Source organism: Ostrinia furnacalis, unplaced genomic scaffold (genome assembly GCF_004193835.3).
Source record: "Ostrinia furnacalis isolate ACB-3 unplaced genomic scaffold, ASM419383v2 OfSCF0965, whole genome shotgun sequence".
Lineage (NCBI taxonomy): Eukaryota > Metazoa > Arthropoda > Insecta > Lepidoptera > Crambidae > Ostrinia > Ostrinia furnacalis.
The window spans coordinates 1-20,931 of NW_021131204.1; the positions used below are offsets into that span (position 1 = coordinate 1).

Below are 20,931 nucleotides of genomic sequence, written 5' to 3' on the forward strand. Positions count from 1 at the left end.
TCAGAGACTTGCCCTAAGTAAGGCCTTACCCTAACCAAAAGAACCCACTCACATATCCTTGAAAAATATAACTTTCGTTATGAGAGAAAATCCAGGGAAATACAATCACAACATAACGCCTCTGAGAAAGACTTAAACAATTTTCCACAGAAACCTTTCTAGAATTATTAGATTCGCGTTGCCTTAAACAAACCAAGAATGAAAACAAAAGTACCGAGACCTGCTTTCCGTTTTCCAAGTGCCATTTCAAAAACAAAGAGATTCTGCAGAAAATTCGCTGGAAAATGCTGTAAAAGAACCTATTGTTCTGACATTTTACATTTGCTAGCAAGCAAGACGTTCAAAGCGTGTGGCTCAAACTGCTTAGAAGACAGCGGAATTACGTAGCTAGTTATTCTTTCGTAGTATTTGTAGCTCTTTCGATGCTAAAAATGTAGCAAGGAGTTATCCTTGTACTGTATTCTGTAAAAAGTAGTCACTCACTATAGTATCATTTGAGAGTGATGACATATGGAACTGAAAGCACACACACTCATTGTGATATGGAGAGCGCTATGCTTCTATAATAAGAAAATTGGGGTGTCACAATGTTTATAACAAAACTCCTCCGGTCTCCGGTCTGAGGATATTTCATAGCCATATTTCAGAAACAAAAAGTTCTTATTTGTTTGGTACCAAATCGGCATTTTTCAGCTGTTATTCCCAGAAGTGCTCGTAGATTGAAGTTCTTGTTGTTATGTGTATTTATGTAACTTTAGGAAGGTCACCGCTGGCTTTGTAAGCCTAACTTTAGAAAAAAGCTTCTATCAGTGGGTGCAGAGAGCTCTCAACCTCAGTTTCAGTCCAATTTGATATAGTCTGGATTTTTTTAAACACACAAGTATTATACGAGTAAACTAATCAAAACTCTAGCCTGTCTGGAAAAGTTTCAAACCTCTTTTTCATAGCAAGAAATAACTGTCATTGCAATGAAAGATACAAATATTTATAAACTCCTTCGTATGTACTGGCCACTCATAAGTTTAAAAGAGTAAAAATTTAAAAAAGTACTCGATTGTCTTATGTTTTTCGTCAAACGAATCATGACGTTATTGTTTTAGTTAAAATCTCTTGAAATTAAGTTCATTAATGAAATTATTGCAAGGGATGTAATTTAAACATAATAATAAACTTTTATAGGTGAGGCACATACACGTGTCATTTTTTGTAAAAAATATTTTTCTTTGTTACAGAGTTGAAGATGAACCCACATCGCCAGTGACAAAAACAAAGTGAGTATTCAGTTAATTACTTTGCACAATATTTTATGTGTGTAGATAAAAACGCTACACAACTTTTAAAGGTTATAAAAATAAACAAAAGGATTGATAAGTTCAGTTCAGTTACAATAAAATTGATTTCGTCGAGGTATGAAAGCAGGTACTTAAATTAAACATGAATTCTTTTAATTTTTCGAGAATAACATTTATTTCACATGCAGGTGGAAATGATATCATATCGCGTAGTTTACTTTCATTTAACTTTCATTATGTAGAAACAAGTAGGTATACGTTGTTTAGATAAGAAATGAGGCCAACTATGAACTAAGCTTTCTCTACCCCTATACATAGAATTGTTTTATATTTAACTAGCTATTGCCTGCAGTTCCGCGCCCGCGTGGATTTTCAAAAACTTTTTATTTATTAAGCATGTAAGTTATTGTCCTTCGAAGTACTGTAGCTTTCTGCTGGTCAAACAATTTTTAAAATACAAATCGTCAAATCGTTTTGCTCTTACGGAGCCTGTCTCATTTTTTTGGCCCTGCCAGCGCTTTGAGACTAACATTTGGCAACAAAAAAACTTACAAACTGAACTCTGATAAAGTGGTAAATGTGGCCATAGCATAACCTTAATGCTCATAATATTTACACAGCCGTGCTTATCGTTATTACAAAACGCTTAATTGTCTGGTTTTTGTCGCGAAATCCGGTCGCGATGATTAACTAACGTAATTTGCAGTTAATTGGTCTTACTACTGTCATTCTCACTCCGATTGTAGTAGTCGAGGTGAACGTGTGTGTCTTGTGGAGCTTATTGGAACGGGATAGAGTTGAAAATAGAGTGATGCGGCGCCGGAGGGAAAGAATTTGGTGCCGGTTAGTGTTTTTTGGTTCTGTGTGGTTGAAGTCGAACCTTAATTTCGAACTCCTCCTATGTTCTTCTGATTAATTTCGTTGCGGGTCCAATGACAGTTTAACTTTCCCCCGGGACAAACTTGACCTTCATTGGTTGGGTTTTTCAGGCGGTCAAGCTGTAGATCCTGGCTACACAGGAGTTGCAGTGGTGGGAACGAGAGGCGGGAATAGTCCCGATTCTGTGTGGTTGAGAATGTGCTAGCTAAATGGTTTTTATATTTTCTTGGTGATGTTATGACATGTATGTCGTGTAGTGTAGTGTATTGTTGGTGCCTAATATGTCTGGTATGGTAAAAGGTTTGAATAAACAATAATGGTGAAGTGAGTCATCAGTCTGCTTACTGCTACGAGTATGACCATCAAATCTTGTGGAAGTGTCATCTTGGGTAACATAAATGTATACCTACTTATGCGCGTATAAAGCGTATGCTTTGAGAAGTATTCCGTATTATTAAGAAAAAAATATTGGGAGTGGAAGTTATTTTGAAAGAACCTGCATTTTACGGAAGTTTCGGGACTTGGATATGGAACGTTTTGATCTAGGCTCTACATACCCAATCTCATACGCCATAACAGAAAATTAGGGTGATTGCTGTAATTTACTATCTTTGAAAATAGTAATTAGGATGTTCTTTTGAAAAGAGATCGTTAGGATACTTATACTTGCGGAATTCGACTTCTTCGACGATAGAGCGACATATCTGTAAACAGAGCAACTTTCGCTTTTGTAATATTTACTTAATAATAACGTCCTATGTCCCCTAGATGGGGCAGAGGGCGTCCACAACAGTCCTCCATCGCGTTCGGTCTTGAGCTTTTGTAATATTAGTTATGGATTATTACTGAGCGATGATATGATTCCCCAAACAAAGACATGATTAATCTATTATACGTCTATTTACAAGCAAACGTTATGTATTGTACGTTAGCTCAATACATGACATTGTGTGATTCATAGACTCTGACGCATTGTCTGTATAGCCTTTGTTTGCGATTTTATTATCCACAAAAAACACCTGTGTTATGTAGAATCAAGTTAATAATGTTGTTTTGACTGATATTCAGGTTCTTGAGCATTCTAAGAATATTATTAACGCACTGAATTGTTATTAAATGGAGGTAGGTTTAGTTTTTGTTTGGTTTAATCTTTTTATCTCGTATTTGTGTTTAGGGTTCCATTGCTCCGTTCGTCGTTAATTTAAGTCGGATACTAATGGTTATTTGTATTAGTTTTAGGTTATTTGCAACAATGGTTACTGGAATTTACAGGTTAAACAACTAGACGGATAATTTATCTATGCTAATATTATAAATGCGAAAGTAACTCTGTCTGTCTGTCTCGCTTTCACGCCTAAACAACTGAACCGATTTTGATGAAATTTGGCATAGAGATAGTTTGAGTCCCGGGAAAGGACATAGGATAGTTTTTATCCCGGTTTTTTAAACAGGGACGCGCGCGATAAGTTAAGTTTTTCTGTGACAGAAAAAAATCCACGCGGGCGAAGCCGCGGGCGGAAGGCTAATATAAAATAAACAGGGAATTGAGTAATTGTTCCCTAGAATATCAAAATGTGGATGGTTTAAAGGTGATAAATTGCCTACGATTGCAATTAGGCCTTTAAAAAGTTATTATTCTCAGTATAATTTTAACTCTATCAATGTTTCTTTGTACCTACATTGTGACGGAAAACATACTAACTCAACATTGCGAATGGCTCGATTCACAATTTAATCTGATTTTTTACTATGAGATCTCTATCTTCAATAGGTAGGTACATCTTTATGTACTTTATTCACATCGTTGTGATGCGCCTTGATACATAAAGTTACCAATTTGTCACGGTCTGAGTCATCTAATGAGATACACTTTTAACTATAAAATTGCTAATTGTTTTTTGACGAGACTGTTTTGAACTTTATTTGAATGAATGACAAAACCACATCGTTGCTCTCAATTTTGAGCTAACATTATGAATCATAGTATTCGATTGATGACTTGTATACAGTCAACGTCAAATTTTAATAGTTCGTATGGTGGTCAATCTACTACTTCTTCTTCTTGTCGTGTGGACAACAAAAACCTACACAGTGTCAGCCCAAAACTCCGCCACAAGAGTGACGTTTTCAGTAGCCTTCATTCGTGCGTGCAGTTGTTCGGGCACGCAGGGCACGACATCATAAATGCTTCGTCGACTGGGGAACACAACCACACTTGCACTCCCAAGTTTTAGCCATCCAAGAATCCCCACTTGAACAGATTGTCCTTACTACGACTAGGTACTTAATTCACTTCTAACAAAAGCATAGGTATTATAGACAAATAGGTATTGTATTATATTTCTAGATAAGCAAGCAAGTAGCTTACCTACCAAAATACGGATAATAGGGATTTTAAAACGGCATCTCATTTATTTAGTAATCTTAGGGAAGGTGGTCGTACCATAGTTTTACCATCTTAATACTCATGTCTAATTAATTATACAGGGTGTTACTTTGCATTCTTGCCATATTTACAGAGGTTACGATATTACTGATACTGAACACAAATCCGTAAAAAAATATTGCCCGAAAAATTTTTTTTTTAATCTTGATTATTTTATTTTATCGACAATCTGTTAAACACACCACTAATTATCGTAACGCATGCACATCACTTGTTGGCGATGGCGATGGAGACTTTTTTACTTTTTATTGTATTTTTAAATATCTATTGCAATCTATTGTCTTTAAAATGTCTTTTTGACACTTGTAAAAAACTGAGAAATCCATCAATCACAAATCACGTTATAAATAATACAAAAATGTCTGAAGCGTATTCAAACAACGAATAATTTAATCAAAATGGTGCTTGGAGTGTCTGCAAGACGTCTTAGACGAAATGCTTGATGACGTACCCTTAGCGTTACACCAAATGCTCTACTACCAGCAGGATGGTGCTCCCCCACATTATGGACGTCAAGTGTGCGAATAATACGTTTGGTGAACAGTGGATTGGACGAGGGGTCCAGTAGCTTGGCCACCACGATCCTCGGACCTGACACCAATGGATTTTTGGAGTGACTTGAAACGACTGGTATGCGCAGAAGAGATAAACAGTGTTAAACGCGTTACACGAAAGGATTGTTTTAGTGAAACTATGAGACAAAACGTTTATGTGTTGCGAAAACTAAAGCGAAAAACCTACGCTTCGCAGTGCTAGACTGTGCCTTGATCAGATGATCAGAACGAAGGCCACTTTGAACACTTGCTTCGCAGTATGTAAACTTTGTAAGTAGGAACTTTTTAATAAATAATTAATTGTGAATAAGGTGATTTCATTTCATACTTAATTTATTAATTTGTAAAAATAGGGTACAATGTTATAAATTAATTAAAACCCTAATAATTATTACGTATTTTTGACGGTCCTAAGCCCGTAAAGTAGAAAGGGAAATCTGAAATCAACTGAAGAGTATTTTAAAATAATTATTATGACTGGATAAAAAGGCTGGTACCCAGAGCCATAAATCGACAGATTATTAAGAACTAGGCCACGCCCACTAGGTTTATTCCACTTGCACCTGTAGAATGTGCGAGACAAAATTGGTTTATTCCAATTTGTACTGAAAAACCAAATTTACTAAAATCTTAGTGTACTTTCTTTATGGGAGTCTCTTGTTTATCTTAAATAATAGGTATTGTTCCCTACTTTTATATCTGTGAATATGGCAAGAATGCAAAGTAACACGGTGTATTTCACTATTCCACATCATAGTCTAGCATTTCCGACTATTACTCATGGTTTACAAAGGTCACCGCCAAGTCCTTGGCATTAATGGGACGGGTGCATTACGACCCGATCGGCAGTCACGCTACCACAGTGCAGGGGATCTTGGCACGCGACACAGAAATAGGATTAATTTGCTAAATTAATAACATGTGGTATAAGGCAGTCATATTATAAATAAATACATAAAAATATTTTATTGTTTCCCACAACCAAAATTTAAATACAGGAAACAAAGGGCCATGCAGTTCAGCTCAAGCTGCCTCGAGAGCAAGCTCGGGGCTGCGCTGTTTTTCAACCTTACCCAGCTCTCTAATATTAGTCGCATATCCCTACTAATATTATAAATGAGAAAGTAACTCTGTCTGTGTGGTTTTCATGCCTAAACCATTGCACCGATTTTTATGGTATTTGGCATAGAGATAGTCCCGGGAAAGGACTTAGGATAGTTGTTATCCTAGTTTTTGAAACAGAGACGTGTGCGATAAAGTTTTTCTGTGACAGACAAAATTTCACGCGGGCGAAGCCGCGGGCGGAAAGCTAATGTGTAAATAAAGCAGACAGGTAAGTATGCCTAACCGCAGGTAATAAAAAAGGTTGCAAATAATCTTCATGATACTTTCGAGAAGGATCAAAATAAAGATCGACGAGTTGCAAGGCCAAAAGTGATTCATTTAAGAGCCATTTTACATTTTCGTGCGAATTTCTAAGATTTTGGAAGCATGAATTACTATCTTAAGCAACACCCAGAGATTATTTAATAACTGCGAAAGATAGGTCAATCCTTGTTGTTGACCATTAATGAAACGGATTTACTAAAACTCTTTTGCTTAATTCACAGTGCCCCATCTCCCACAACCATTTTACGAAAAAATTGCCGCAGACTCATTTTCAAAGTCCTGTATCTATTATTTATGCTCATATAATAAGCTTAAAAATATATAGTAATCATCGGACATATATTCTTGTAGTCCATTAATGAAATAGATTCTTGAATTTCATTACCATTATTGAGTAAAATCTAAAAATAATTTGGCAAATTTGAAGATTAACGTCACATTTTGATCGTGGTTTTTGGTTTAAAAACACAGCATAAACTGCAATAAAAGTATTTTATTTTGTACTTAATATATATTTTACATATTATACCTATTCGTGTTTCATTATGAATCGAAATATAAAAGACTTAATAAACTCTATTAAAAATTTAAATTAATTAATCAAGTTTGAATTCCTCATTCTACCTTAAAATTAATAACTTAAATCAAGTCTTAATACGGTCACGGCTCAAGATTTTTTTGTCCATTTCAGCGTTCTTTTTACTCTTTTGACGTTGCGTTGACAGCTTTTACCTAAATTCGCGCGGAATATTTTTGTGAAATGGCTCTTAACGATTCAGTCAATAAAAGGGGAGTGCCAGAAATATCATATTACGGTTTGATATACCAGATTAATTATGCCTAAGGCTAAAACCACAAAATTATGATCAAATGACGCAACTCTATTATTATGTGTAATCAACACAGACTGCTTTGGCGCCTTCGAACGAGGATAGGGTTGTCCTATGATCTAAATGAAATCTCCAAAAGGCACAGAAGGAAAAGAAAATCTGCTTCTTAATTATTTTTCTAGCTAACTAGTTAGCTATTATGATGGGTCACTTCGTTTCAAATACTAAGGCGGTTATCACACTGCGCCGCGCTCCGCTGCGGTCCGCGTGATTTCATATAAAAAAATCCCGCGCGCGGACGCGTTGTCAGTGTGTTGTGCCGCGCGTGTTTTCTATACAAACTGAGGTACTTGCATACAATGATTAAATCTGTCGTCCCGCGTACCGCGGCGGAGCGCGGCGCAGTGTGATAATCGCCTAAACACAAAGTAAAAAATAAAAATAAATAAGGCCGTCCCCAAATGAAATCTCCAAAAGGCTTCTGTGCCGGAGAAGGAAATTTGCTTCTTAAATATTTTTGTAGCTAACTAGTCAAATATTATGGGTCACTTCGTTTCAAATACTAAACACAAATCACCATTTATGTAATATAAGCTATTGTCATTTGTCAACAGTGAGAAAACCGGGTTCATCACGCCCCAACAGAATGGCGGCGAAGAATCCCCCCCTCCTGAGAAGGAGCGGGCGGATCAAGAGGACACAGAGAAGAGCCACGCGGGGCCCGTTCCTCACTGCGCGGGGCCCAATGACGACCTCTACGCGATCCCCGTCAAGCTGCGCCCCAAGAAGGAGCCCCAGCTGCCCCCGGGGTGGGAGAAACATGAGGGTAAGCCGTTTAGACTTTTATTAAAGCACGTAGAATTTAGTCAGTGAGTGTGCGAGCGCAACAGCAACATAATTACGATAAGGATGGGTAGCTTGGGGTCATTGGACAAAATTCTACGTGCTCGGCGACCAGACTATAGAAGTAGCTATTTACATGGCAAGAACAAATCTGGAGGTATCATTTTGGCAACACTTTTGGCTCTATAAAATGCACTGATACTGCATCATGACGCGAGTCTGCTGCGAGCTCGCTTTGAGATTCTCGTCGATGGAATGCTGAATGCAATGATTCAGTAGATCGTAATGGGTATTTTAGGTACACAGTCATCGTGTTTTCACCTCTGATTGATGGGTAGGTATAGATGTCAATAAGCCTGTTCAATAAACTGATGTACCTGAGACCACCAGTTGGAAGAATTGAAATGGTATTTTAATAATTGTTTTGCATTTTTGATGATATTAACGCGGATTACCTCTAGGTAGGCTCTACTAGCCTGATCTAAACATAGATTTAATTAAAGAAAAAATAAGATTACATACAATTTTGTGGTAAGCTAAGGTTTTTCAAAATTTTAAAATAACATTGTTGACATCCAAAATGCATTGACAAATCCTAATTCTTCCAGACAACGACGGTCCCTACTACTGGCACATAAAGAGCGGGACAATCCAGCGGGAGATCCCCAAAATGCCGCCGGTCGAGGCCCGGGAGTCCCGGATCTCCATGGTGCGCGACTGCTCCAACTTGTCTGAAGTGAACAAGTATGAAGGAGTCATGACGGGTTCCGTCACCAGGAGTACTACTAGTGGGGCGCTGGACCATGACGCTCAGGAGGCTGAAAGGAAGAGGAAAGAGGAGATGTCTTACAAGTGAGTAAACGGGTTATTAAGTACCTATCTGTTTTGTTCTACTGTGTGACGTTAGGTGATGTACCAGAATATGTACTTACTTACCTACCTAGTTGTTTATAAAATAAATGGCATCCCCATTATTTCAACCATATTGAAACGATGACACTTAATAAACAGTGACGTGTTAGGATGATGATGTAAAGGCCACTGTGAGTAGGCAGTACTATTGACTGTTTTGGTAAGGTTTCTGCTTCCATGATCACGGATGAATCTGTAAAAGCTCTAGTACAAGGACAAGGACTGATTTGCAAATTGTTTTTATGGTTAGACCTGGCCTGAAAGTTTCCAGGATATAATTTTAGTGTCATTGGAAACATCCCTTACTTTCCTAAAACATCTAGCTTGAAACCCGCTAGAAATGTGACAAAAATATACGCAAAACGTGGCACTTATGCCCATTTTCACCATCAATCCCTAATTTTTAAGTGACCCCTATGGGTAACACATAACAGTTAACACGTAACATTCAACTCTCTCCAGACGCCGCAGTTTCCCAGCCCGTCCGGAGCCGGACAACGGGCGCGCCGTCCGGTTCTTCGTCCGGTCGCTGGGCTGGGTGGAGATATCCGAGTCTGATCTCACGCCGGAGCGGTCCAGCCGCGCCGTCAACAAGTGCATCGTGGACCTCAGTCTGGGTCGCAACGACCTGCTTGATCAAGTCGGCCGTTGGGGAGATGTAAGTCCTATCCATATACGAGTAGCTTTAAGTAACAGAGAGAAAGTTAGCCTTAGAAGACAGAGAAATCAAACGCAATACGAGGGCGTTCTAGACCTTTCTCTATCACTATCATAATATAAAATAATAGACACAAGTAATACTCAGACAATCATCACCTCACTTGAGAGCCTGATGGGGCAATGAATGACTAATTCCATTTCTTAATTCTGACTGTCATATAAAATTAAGTAATCGTGATTTGAATAATATGCTGATCAGATCCAGTCATTATTTTTGTGACCTCTTTTATGTGATCTATCACGTAAGAGATCAATGGACTTAATTCTACTTAACATTAAAACACTATAGTGCATTAAAAAGAAACAATCGGAATGTTTCCCCACCAGCATATGCCTGCCAAATGACTGGAATATAAGTTCAAAGGTATTCCACAAATAACAGACAAATCCATTCCAGGGCAAAGACCTGTTCATGGACCTGGACGACGGCGCCTTGAAGCTGATCGACCCTGAAAGCCTGACCACGCTGCACACGCAACCCATACACACCATTCGTGTGTGGGGAGTCGGCAGGGATAACGGACGGTGAGTTACAATAGGGAAACCTTGAAAAATCGGAGAAAATTCAGGGGTATAAAAGGTAACCTGTACTCAATACTCAATCGTTTATTGTATAACCACATTAGCATTTCACATTAGGTCTTACAATTTAGGCAGTTATACAATGTGGTGTCAGACAGAACGACGATCTTAATAGTTTTAAAAGAAATTAATGTACATATTGAGTTTTTGAGTTTAGTACTAAGTGTATTGTGCAGTTCAAAATGGGTTATTCCATTTTCCTCCTTAAAAGATCCCTAATAATGGAGAAGTTTCGTTTTCTATTGCGTCAGAAGGGACTAAGGGAGTTACATAGGGAAACTTCAGGGGCAATTTTCGTTGCCTTTTTCCCATGGATATGGGACACAATGGAGTAGATTACCTTTTTTACCCTTCAAAAAGGACTCGAGACTTCGATGCTGGAGACAACAATGTACGGATCTACGTATGACTATGTGCCGTCATCGTCAACACTAGCATGTATCTTATGAAGATGAAATAGCACCTATTCCATCTTCATTAACAACTTCTTTTACAAGAAAAATGTGTAAGACTGAACTTCTATTTGATTAAATTACAAAAAGGTTAGTTGTTAGTCTAAGGCCTATATCTACTGTTGGTAATGGTTTATTATTAATTTTCCCTATAACTTTGTTTTTCTCTTTGCGTAGTAGTAAGACACAAACCATACTTAATTTATGTACTAATCCATCAAAGTTGTTACAAAGATACTACTAACTAAAGAATTGCTTTTCTTTCCCTTCTATGTGCGATCTCGGAACAGTGAAAGGTATGGAGAAATTATAGACACAGCGAAAAAAATAGAAAACTAATTAAAAATGCTTCTCATTCACAGTAATTTAGTTTTAGAGTGAAATAAAAACAGCTTGATCATTTACACCGACGCATTTGTCTATAATTTGATCATTTTAGATTATGTATTAAAATGCCATTGCGAATTTATTTTTTATTGACGTCATAAACTGACGTCTAAATTTTTTTGCGTTACAAAAAAAGCTTTAAATTTAAATTTTAAATACCGCTTTGCTGTAAATCACGCTTTGGCATTTTACAAATTTTCTGTTGTGTGAGTGAACATTCCATTAGTTTTGATAGAATCACATGATGAAAGGTCAAATTCATCTTAACACCTCCTTTCTTCGGCATTCCAGCACGAGTCATTTGAATCATTGAATTTGTTTCATCATTACCGAATGATTATCATTTAGTCAAATCGTTAACTTCTTAAATTATCTTTCTTCTTAACCCATATTGTTAATTCTTGTTAACCAACTTTAAGTTTCAGTGCTTCCCTTTTTCCATGTTCAGTTCCTTCCACTTTCGGACTGAAGCCAAGAGGTGTTCCATTCTGGAAAAAAAATCCGTAATGAATTGTTTGAATGACCAGCCTTCGCCCAAGAGTTGATCCAACCTCTCGTATGCATTCCATAGGGACTGTTTTTTTCGCCCTAGATTTGATCCAACCTCTCGTCCACATTCCATAGGGACTGTTTTTAACGTCTATCATGACACGAAACTTTTTGGCGCATTTTGATTCTTATAAAATAATTAATTAGACAGAAATCTGGTTGGTTTCAAAAGAAAGGTATCCACTATCCACAGCCTTCCTCCATTCAGTCCTTTCTGATCTAGACTTCCAGCCTTAGCCAGGACTTGACCCAGTCCCTTATCCGCAGGGACTTCGCGTACGTGGCCCGCGACCGCGCGACGCGCAAGCACATGTGTCACGTGTTTCGTTGCGAGGCGCCTGCGCGTAGCATTGCCAACGCGCTCCGGGACATATGCAAGCGGATCATGATCGAGCGTTCGCTGCAGCCTCCACCCAGGCCCACGGATTTGCCGGCAGCGAGGCGCCCTAGGCCTTTAGCAGGTAAAATCGTCTAAAATCATCATCCGCCATACGTCTTATTAGGTTTTTTCCCCTTTTACGGCTCTTGCATCCAACTCCTGCCAGGAAGCAGCTTGGAAGATGAAGGCCCACTGACTTACCTGTTGCGAGGCGCCCCAGGCCTTTAGCAGGTAAAGTAGGAGTCTATCTTAACTGTCTAGACTCTAGATCTGAATTATTTGAGCCCACGTGTAGTGTCGCCAACAAGCTGCGAGATATTAGGTATATGCAAGCGGATCATGATCGAGTGCTCACTGCAGCCGCCACCAAGGCCCACGGATTTGCCTGCAGCGAGGCGCCCTAGGCCTTTAGCAGGTAAAATCGTCTAAAATCCACATCCTCCATAAATTTTGCAGCAGTCCGTCAGACATAGAACATAGGCTTGTCTTATTAGGTTTTTTTACTCTGTCACGGCTCTTGCATCCAACTCCTGCCAGGAACGGGCTTGGAAGATGAAGGCCCACTGACTTGCCTGTTGCGAGGCGACCCCAGGCGTTTAGCAGGTATAGTAGGAGTCTATCTTAACTGTCTCTAGATATGAACTATTTGAGCCCGCGCGTAGCATCGCCAACGCGCTCCGGGACATATGCAAGCGGATCATGATCGAGCGTTCGCTGCAGCCTCCGCCTAGGCCCACGGATTTGCCTGCTGCGAGGCGCCCCAGGCTCTTGGCAGGTAATACTAAAATCCATAGAACATAGGCTTCCCATACACGATAGGCCTTTTTACCCTGTCTTCGGCAAGTCGTATCCAGCTCCTGCCAGTGACCAGCTTGAAACATGAAGGCTTACCGATTTGCCTGCAGCAAGGCGCCCTAGACCTTTAGCGCGTAGGAGAGTTTACCGTAACTGTCTGTCATCGCCAACGCGCTCCGGGACATATGCAAGCGGATCATGATCGAGCGCTCGCTGCAGCCTCCGCCCAGGCCAACGGATTTGCCGGCAGCGAGGCGCCCCATGCCTTTAGCAGGTAAAATCGTCTAAAATCGTCATCCGCCATACATTTTGCAGCAGTCCACAACCGGACATAGAACATAGGCTTGTCTTATTAGGTTTTTTTACCCTGTCACGGCTTTTGCATCCAACTCCTGCCAGGAACCGGCTTAGAAGATGAAGGCCCACTAACTTGCCTGTTGCGAGGCGCCCCAGGTCCTTGGCAGGTAAGAAGAGTTTATCCTAACTATCTAAAGCCCGGCCTGTGAGCACGTAGAATTTTGTCCAATGACCCCAAGCTACCCATCCTTATCGCTCGCGCGTAATTATATTGCTGTCGCCACTGTGTGACGGGCCCCCGCAGTGAGTGTGCGAACGCGACAGCAACATAGTTACGCGCGAGCGATAAGGGTGGGTAGCTTGAGGTCATTGGACAAGATTCTACGTGCTCGCGGACCAGACTATAAGAGTAGGCGCACACCGTTGATTTTTCGTCGGCCGATAGTTTAGTCGGGCAGTTGATCAGTATGGCCATGTATGGGAGTGCGCACACTACGCCGATTCGATTTGGCCGATTCTTCAGCACGCTGAGCGGATGGGGGGGCCTGACGTTTGTTTATTCCTCCTGCCTCTGGCTACATCCACGTAAAGAGTAGGGGTGGTCATATTCTACTCTGTCGGAACTACAAAGCTAATGTCTTTTTTGCTTATCCATTATAATCCTACCTGTTTTTCCAGGCGCGTCATTCCCCACACCAATGGAAGAACCACGCAAGACAGTGCGCGCGCGTTACTTAGGCAGCGCGGAGGTGCCGCGTGCGACCGGCATGGACGTGCTAAATGACGCGCTCGAGCGCTTGGCCGCAGCACGCGCGCCGTCAGCTTGGCGCCCTGTGGCTGTGGCCGTGGCGCCTTCTATGATTACCATTACTGAGGAGGGGGTGAGTGGGAAAATTCTTGCAAGTGTACAAGTCAGTGCTGACTGCTGAACCTGGAGAAATTCTGAAAAAGCGGACGCTGTAGGCAACAGAGCTAGTCAACGCGCTCGAGCGCCTGGGCGCCGTCCGCCTGGCGCACTGTAGCTGTGGCCGTGGCGCCGTCTATGATCATCATTACTGAGGAGGGGGTGAGTGACAAGAGAATACTTTCACACATGTATAGATTGATGCTGATTGCTGGACCTGGAGAAATTTAGAAGAAGGAAACGCTGTAAGCATCAGTGCTCATCGACGTGCTCGAGAGCCTGGCTGACAAGCGCGCGTCGTCTGCATGGCGCCCTGTAGCTGTTGCTGTGGCGCCTTCTATGATCACCATCACTGAGGAGGGGGTGAGTGAACTCTCATAGTTCGGTGCTGACTCCTAGACTTGAAGAAATTCAGGAGGAGTAGAGGCTGTAGGCATCAGATGCTCCTTCTATTTAGCATGGACGCGCTCAAGTACCTAGATGCTGCACGCGCGCCGTCCGCCTGACAACCTGTCACTGTTGCTGGGGCGTCTTCTGTGATCACCGTTACTGAGGGGGTGAGTGACACGAGAATATTCTCACACGTGTATAGCACACACCTGGGCAGCGCGGAGGTGCCGCGTGCGACCGGCATGGACGTGCTAAACGACGCGCTCGAGCGTCTGGCTGCCGCACGCGCGCCGTCCGCTTGGCGCCCTGTGGCTGTGGCCGTAGCGCCGTCTATGATCACCATCACTGAGGAGGGGGTAAGTGATCTTACAACACTCTTATAGGTATATAGGTCTCCCTGTACGGACATGGGGAAGAAGAAGAGGAGTGGAGACTAGACCTGGAGAAATTCAGAAGGAGCGGACGCTGTAGGCATCAGAGCTAGTCAAGCGCTCAAGCGTCTGGCCGCCGCGCGTGCGCCGTCAGCCTAGCGCCCTGTGGCTGTGGCCGTGGCGCCGTCGATGATCACCATCACTGAGGAGGGGGTAAGTGATCTTACAACACTCTTATAGGTGTCCCTGTACGGACATGGGGAAGAAAAAGAGGAGTGGAGACTAGACCTGGAGAAATTCAGGAGTAGACCCTGTAGGCATCAGATGCTCCTTCCATCTGGCATGGACGTGCTCAACGACGCTCTCGAGCGCCTGGCCGCTGCGTGCGCGCCGTCTGCCTGGCGCCCTGTGGCTGTGGCCGTGGCGCCGTCTATGATCACCATTACTGAGGAATTCTTGCAAGTGTACAAGTCGGTGCTGACTGCTGGACCTGGAGAAAATTAGAAGAAGCGGACGCTTTAGGCATCAAGAGCTCAACGACGCGCTCGAGATCCAGTCTGACAAGCGCGCGCCGTCCGCCTGAAGTCCCGTGGATGTTGCTATGATACAGTCTATGAGAAGGACCCCCGAGTGACGAGAACACTTATAGGTTGGCATCAGGCATCAGAAGCTGTCCCCATTCACTCTTGGCAGAGCTCAGCGACGCGCTCGAGCGCCTGAACACTGCGCGCGCCATCCGCCTGGCGCCACAACGCCTAGTCAGGAGGACCTATTAGGTACTTACGGCTACCTTCTTCGTGTCGTTTTGCACTTGGTAATTTTAAATTTCTTGGCAGTCTTGGTCACGTCGAGATATCCACGCCAGTGGTAGAGGCGGCAGCTCCTCACATTCTCTCCCTATTCGAAGACTGTTTCCTGCTGCAGATTTTACATGGTCAATTCCATGCATTGACCTAGCGATAGGTTCCCTATATCTTCCCCAACTGTGATTAGCCTCAAAACACTTTTGAAGCCAGTAAGGACGTATGTGTTTTCAAAGACTAATTTCCCACCATCACGTCCACAGGAGAGCAGCCCACTAGTGGAGTGCCGCGTGCGCTACTTGTCGTTCCTGGGCATCGGGCGCGACGTGCGGCGCTGTGCGTTCATCGTGCACACCGCGCAGGATCTCTTTGTCGCTCACGCCTTCCACGCCGAGCCCTCTTCCGGCGCGCTGTGCAAGACTATTGAGGCTGCTTGCAAGGTATCTAGCAATCTTACTTGCCTTTTTGACATTAGGAAATCACGTACATTTCTTACTAATTCCATTACGGGACTATTCCCACCTCTCATTCCCACCACTGCAACTCCTGTGTAGCCAGGATCTACAGCTTGACCGCCACAAAAACCCAACCAATGAAGGTCAAGTTTGTCCCGGGGGAAAGTTAAACTGTCATTGGACCCGCAACGAAATTAATCAGAAGAACATAGGAGGACTTACTAATTCCATTACCTGCCCCTTTCCCCTTTGGCTTGGACACCTAACAATATGAAAAGGAGACAATTTTATTCATCCTTGGATGAAACGTCACCTAAGTCTATTTATTAGCACACGTGTATTCAATCATTTTAGGTATACCGACACTCCTTCAGCTGTTCAGAATGAATACTGAAGCCTATTGGTGAAAAATTACTTACAAAATCTTACAGACAGAAAAAAATGAAATATCTTGAATGTCACGTTCCATCACGATTTTCTATTCGCATTTACGCTGGTATCGCTAGATGTTCCTCTTGAGTACCGGGATATTAAGTACTGAATTCATCTTACACAAACATGTGCTATTTACAGGGACAAGGTAGATCTTGGGTACAACATATCAAATCAGCAAGGCTGGTTTTAGAGTCACGCTGACGCACGCTGACCGTCAGCGCTGACAGCCGAAATGTATGAAGCGTCGGCGCCGAGCGATCAGCGTCACTCAGGAACGTTCCCTTCAATTACATCCATATTGGAGGAGGCCTTTGTCCAGCAGTGGACGTCATTTGGCTGAAACGAACGAACTGTTATACCCGGTCTTTGTATAGAATAAGGCTGACCCGCCGCTGTCGCGCCGAGTCAGCGTTTCTAAACTATGGGAGCGCCAGAGACCCCACTGTAAAGTTTAGTTCGGTTTGAGAGCTTGCTGCAACGGGTTGTCTTTAAAATTAATGTTTAAAAAGTGAATAAACTTTAAATACGTAACAAACTGTTTTTTAAAACTCCAATCTCGAGACCTCGTACAACATTTGGTGGCAGCGGTGGGATTTAAAGAAATCCTCGGTAACCGCATCCGAAGTAACAGTGATCAGTGTGTGTGCGCGAAAACTCCGAACTCATTATCTCGCTGTATCTCGCCGTATCTCGCCGTATCTCGTAACAAGCGAAGTGCTTGTAAAAATGGTACGCATATCTTTTTTGCGACAAGTTTTCTTAGAGTATTATACCATTTTGGAATCTTGGATAGTTGCGTCAACTTTATAAAAAACTTGCCGCAGTAGTGTTCATACTGTTTTTTTACAAAACGACGAGTCAAAGTGCAGTGAACGTAAAAATCGTTCATAATTTTAAGGAAATATCATATTTTGATTAACTTTTGTGTAAAAACTGCAAGGATTCTGGGGGTTTTAAGAATTAGGGTGGACAGCAGCACTACTTAAGTTGCCGATATAAACAAAAAAACAGAAGTATTTGAAAAATTGTAGTCGTGGTAATGTAAAATATCATAAGGGGTGTCAATTTTCGACGAATTTCATAATTTATTGTGTAACTTAAAAAATAATTGAGATAGATTTTTTTTCTTATTTTTCCTAAACTAGTCATGACTATGTCCACCCTGCGGCGCCGGCTTATCCTTGAATTTTGGGACACGTTGTATTTTGTTTGTATTGGACTGGGTGTTTTCTATGTATATGTATGATTTAAAAAGAAAAGCATTTAATATGATTATATCCGTTGTCTAGTACCTATAGTACAAGCTTTGCTTAGTTTGGGACTAGAAGCGCAGTCTAAAATGTCCAAGGATATTATTTATTTATTATTTCTTATTCTTCAACAGATAATCAAGAGAAAGAGGTATTTATTATAAATTGCTCTTCCAGCATTTCAATTTTATTATTCAATCTTGCTTGATGATTAATAATGATTTTGCTTGATGAAATCTTATCAAGTTTCTTTACATGGTTACAACATTTTGACCATTCCTTTGCGACAATTTGTGAGATTCACCTGTAGGTAAACCTCAATAAAGCAGCTATTAAGAAAGAAAAATACTTAAAAATAAACATAACCCTCTTTCTGACGCAGTCGGGTAATAAACTAAATGTAATCTTAACATTTCAGTCCGACTTACCTGTCAACTCAACGACGTGCTTTAAAATCAAAGATTGAGTTTAAATTACGCCATATTTTACAATACACATTGAAAACAATATAACTCGCTTGAGTTTTTTTTTTGTATTTTCATTAAAATAACAAATAATCATGAAGATTCACAAAATTTCTGCAGTGGTTGACAAATCTCGTAATTTGTTTTTGAAATTTCCTTATGAAAGCCACACTTTTCCAATATTTTTGTTTGCCATGAGATTCTGGTAGACCTATACAGGAGAGCACTTGGAACTACTATNACCATACACCCGCCATTCTGACGTTCACGAAACCTCGAGTCCTTTTTCTAGGGTAAAAAAGGTAATCTACTCCATTGTGTGACTAAAATGGATTATTCCACTTTCTCTTTTTGATATCCATGGGAAAAAGGCAACGAAAATTGCCCCCTGAAGTTTCCCTAGCATGTAAGTCACTGTCCGTGGTCCATTCTGACGCAATAGATAATGAAACTTCCCCATTATTAGGAATCTTTTAAGGAGAAACATGGAAGGGTCTGACGCAGAATGTGCACTTCGCAAAATTCGCACTTTTCCATACTAATATTATACAAACTAACTCTTCAGCCTTTACATTTGTATGGAAAAGTTCGCATTTTTTGAAGTGCTCATTTTGCGAAATGCACATTCTGCGTCAGACCCATATAGAATTAACCCATTTTAAACTGCACAATAGTACAGGGGGCGTAGTGTGAGTTTACAAAGGTCTACACTAGTGACTGCGTGAAAAAATCACATTTAAATGTATGACGGATTGTATAGCGACCTGCGGAGGCTTTCAAGAACTAAAATCTTCATGGATTTTTTTGACACGCTCACTAGTGACGGACGAAGTTTAATGTAAGCTCTCAGGTTACCTTTTATACCCCTGTTTGCTCAAATTCCTCAGTTTTCCTATTGTAACTCACCGTCCGTTATCCCTGCCGACTCCCCAAACACGGATGGTGTGTATGGGCTGCGTGTGCAGCGTGGTCAGGCTCTCAGGGTCGATCAGCTTCAGGGCGCCGTCGTCCAGGTCCATAAACAGGTCTTTGCCCTGGAATGGATTTGTCTGTTATTTGTGGAATGCTTTTGACTCTTTTATTCCAGTCACTTGATAGGCATACGCTGGTGGGGAAACATTCCGATTGTTTCTTTTTAATGCACTATAGTGTTTTAATGTTAAGTTAAGTAGAATAGTCCATGGATCTCTTACGTGATAGATCACATAAAAGAGGTCACAAAAATAATGAATCTGGTCAGCATATTCAAATCACGATTAATTTTATATGACAGTCAGAATTGAGTAATGAGATTAGTCATTGTTTTTCCTTGTTTACTATTCTATACTTCTTTAGTATTGTGGTGGTGGAAGGGCAAGGTTTAGAACACCCTGAAAAGGACCCACATAGGTACTCGTACTAATAAAGAATTAGAATTATCGTGATGGGTATTGCATTTAATTTATCTGTCTAAAGCTAAGCGTCCACTTGTCGGTATCGTACGCAACGGACGCATCGTACGAAACACATCGTATCGTATGTGCGATGCGTACGATGCGGACAGGTGGACGCACTTATATGACTTTCCATATAAATAATACTACGATCCGTTGCGTGCGATACGTCCGATGCGTACGATACCGACATGTGGACGCTTGCTTAGCTTAATAATGCTGTCATTTAAAGATTAAAACGTAGGACTTACATCTCCCCAACGGCCGACTTGATCAAGCAGGTCGTTGCGACCCAGACTGAGGTCCACGATGCACTTGTTGACGGCGCGGCTGGACCGCTCCGGCGTGAGATCAGACTCGGATATCTCCACCCAGCCCAGCGACCGGACGAAGAACCGGACGGCGCGCCCGTTATCCGGCTCCGGACGGGCCGGGAAACTGCGGCGTCTGGAGAGAGTTGAATGTTACGTGTTAACTGTTATGTGTTACCCATAGGGGTCACTTAAAAATTTGGGATTGATGGTGAAAACGGGCATAAGTGCCATGTTTTGCGTATATTTTTGTCACATTTCTAGCGGGTTTCAAGCTAGATGTTTTAGGAAACGGGACTATTCCCACCTGCCAATAATATTTTTCACAAAATCGCTTAAAAGCACGGAAATTTTTCCTTGTCGCGACAAGATCGGTGTAATAAATTGCGGAAACAGATGTATGTTGTATTGAATTAAGCATTATATCACGTTCATGTTTCCAAAGATCACACTCCCACAAGATATGATGGGCAGACTGCTCATAACTGACATCATCAGTGGAACACTCGCAAAAAGGAGACGGAACTAGTTTGAATTCGTGAAGTTTATGTTTAAAGTTGCCATGTCCCGTGAGGAACTGCGACGAGCAATGGTCGATTTCTAACCATCGCCTAGTTAGACGTTCGCGTACATTCGGGAAGAATTTATATAAGTGACGTCCTTTGACTGACGTATCCCATCTTTTTTGCCATTCATTAAGTAAATCTTCTTCAACGACTTCTCGGGAATCAAATAATCGACTTATTTTAGAACGATCGCGGCTATTTAAGAAATCGGAGGTTATATTTTCCCTTGATGCGAAGTACATA

At 41.5% G+C, this 20,931-nt stretch overlaps 2 protein-coding genes across 2 annotated transcripts in view; one reads left to right on the top strand and one right to left on the bottom strand.

Annotated features, from left to right (window-relative positions):
* Positions 1 to 1,232: 1,232 nt before the first annotated feature.
* LOC114350756 (protein Fe65 homolog) lies at positions 1,233 to 16,865 on the top strand (the record flags this gene model as incomplete). Its single annotated transcript, XM_028301669.1, has 10 exons — positions 1,233 to 1,271; positions 8,005 to 8,216; positions 8,842 to 9,085; positions 9,608 to 9,803; positions 10,263 to 10,390; positions 11,190 to 11,195; positions 12,103 to 12,296; positions 13,985 to 14,187; positions 16,038 to 16,214; positions 16,803 to 16,865. Coding segments are annotated over 10 exons (1,462 nt in total), but the record flags the coding sequence as incomplete, so codon positions are not given.
* Positions 16,866 to 18,214: 1,349 nt separating this feature from the next.
* Positions 18,215 to 20,931, bottom strand: part of LOC114350757 (protein Fe65 homolog) — a 31,196-nt gene continuing 28,479 nt past the window's right edge. The window contains exons 6-8 of the mRNA XM_028301670.1: positions 20,063 to 20,258; positions 19,285 to 19,412; positions 18,215 to 18,218 (exon numbers count right to left, since the gene is read on the bottom strand). Coding sequence (XP_028157471.1) covers positions 18,215 to 18,218; positions 19,285 to 19,412; positions 20,063 to 20,258 — 328 coding nt within the window. The remainder of the gene's footprint in view (positions 18,219 to 19,284; positions 19,413 to 20,062; positions 20,259 to 20,931) is intronic.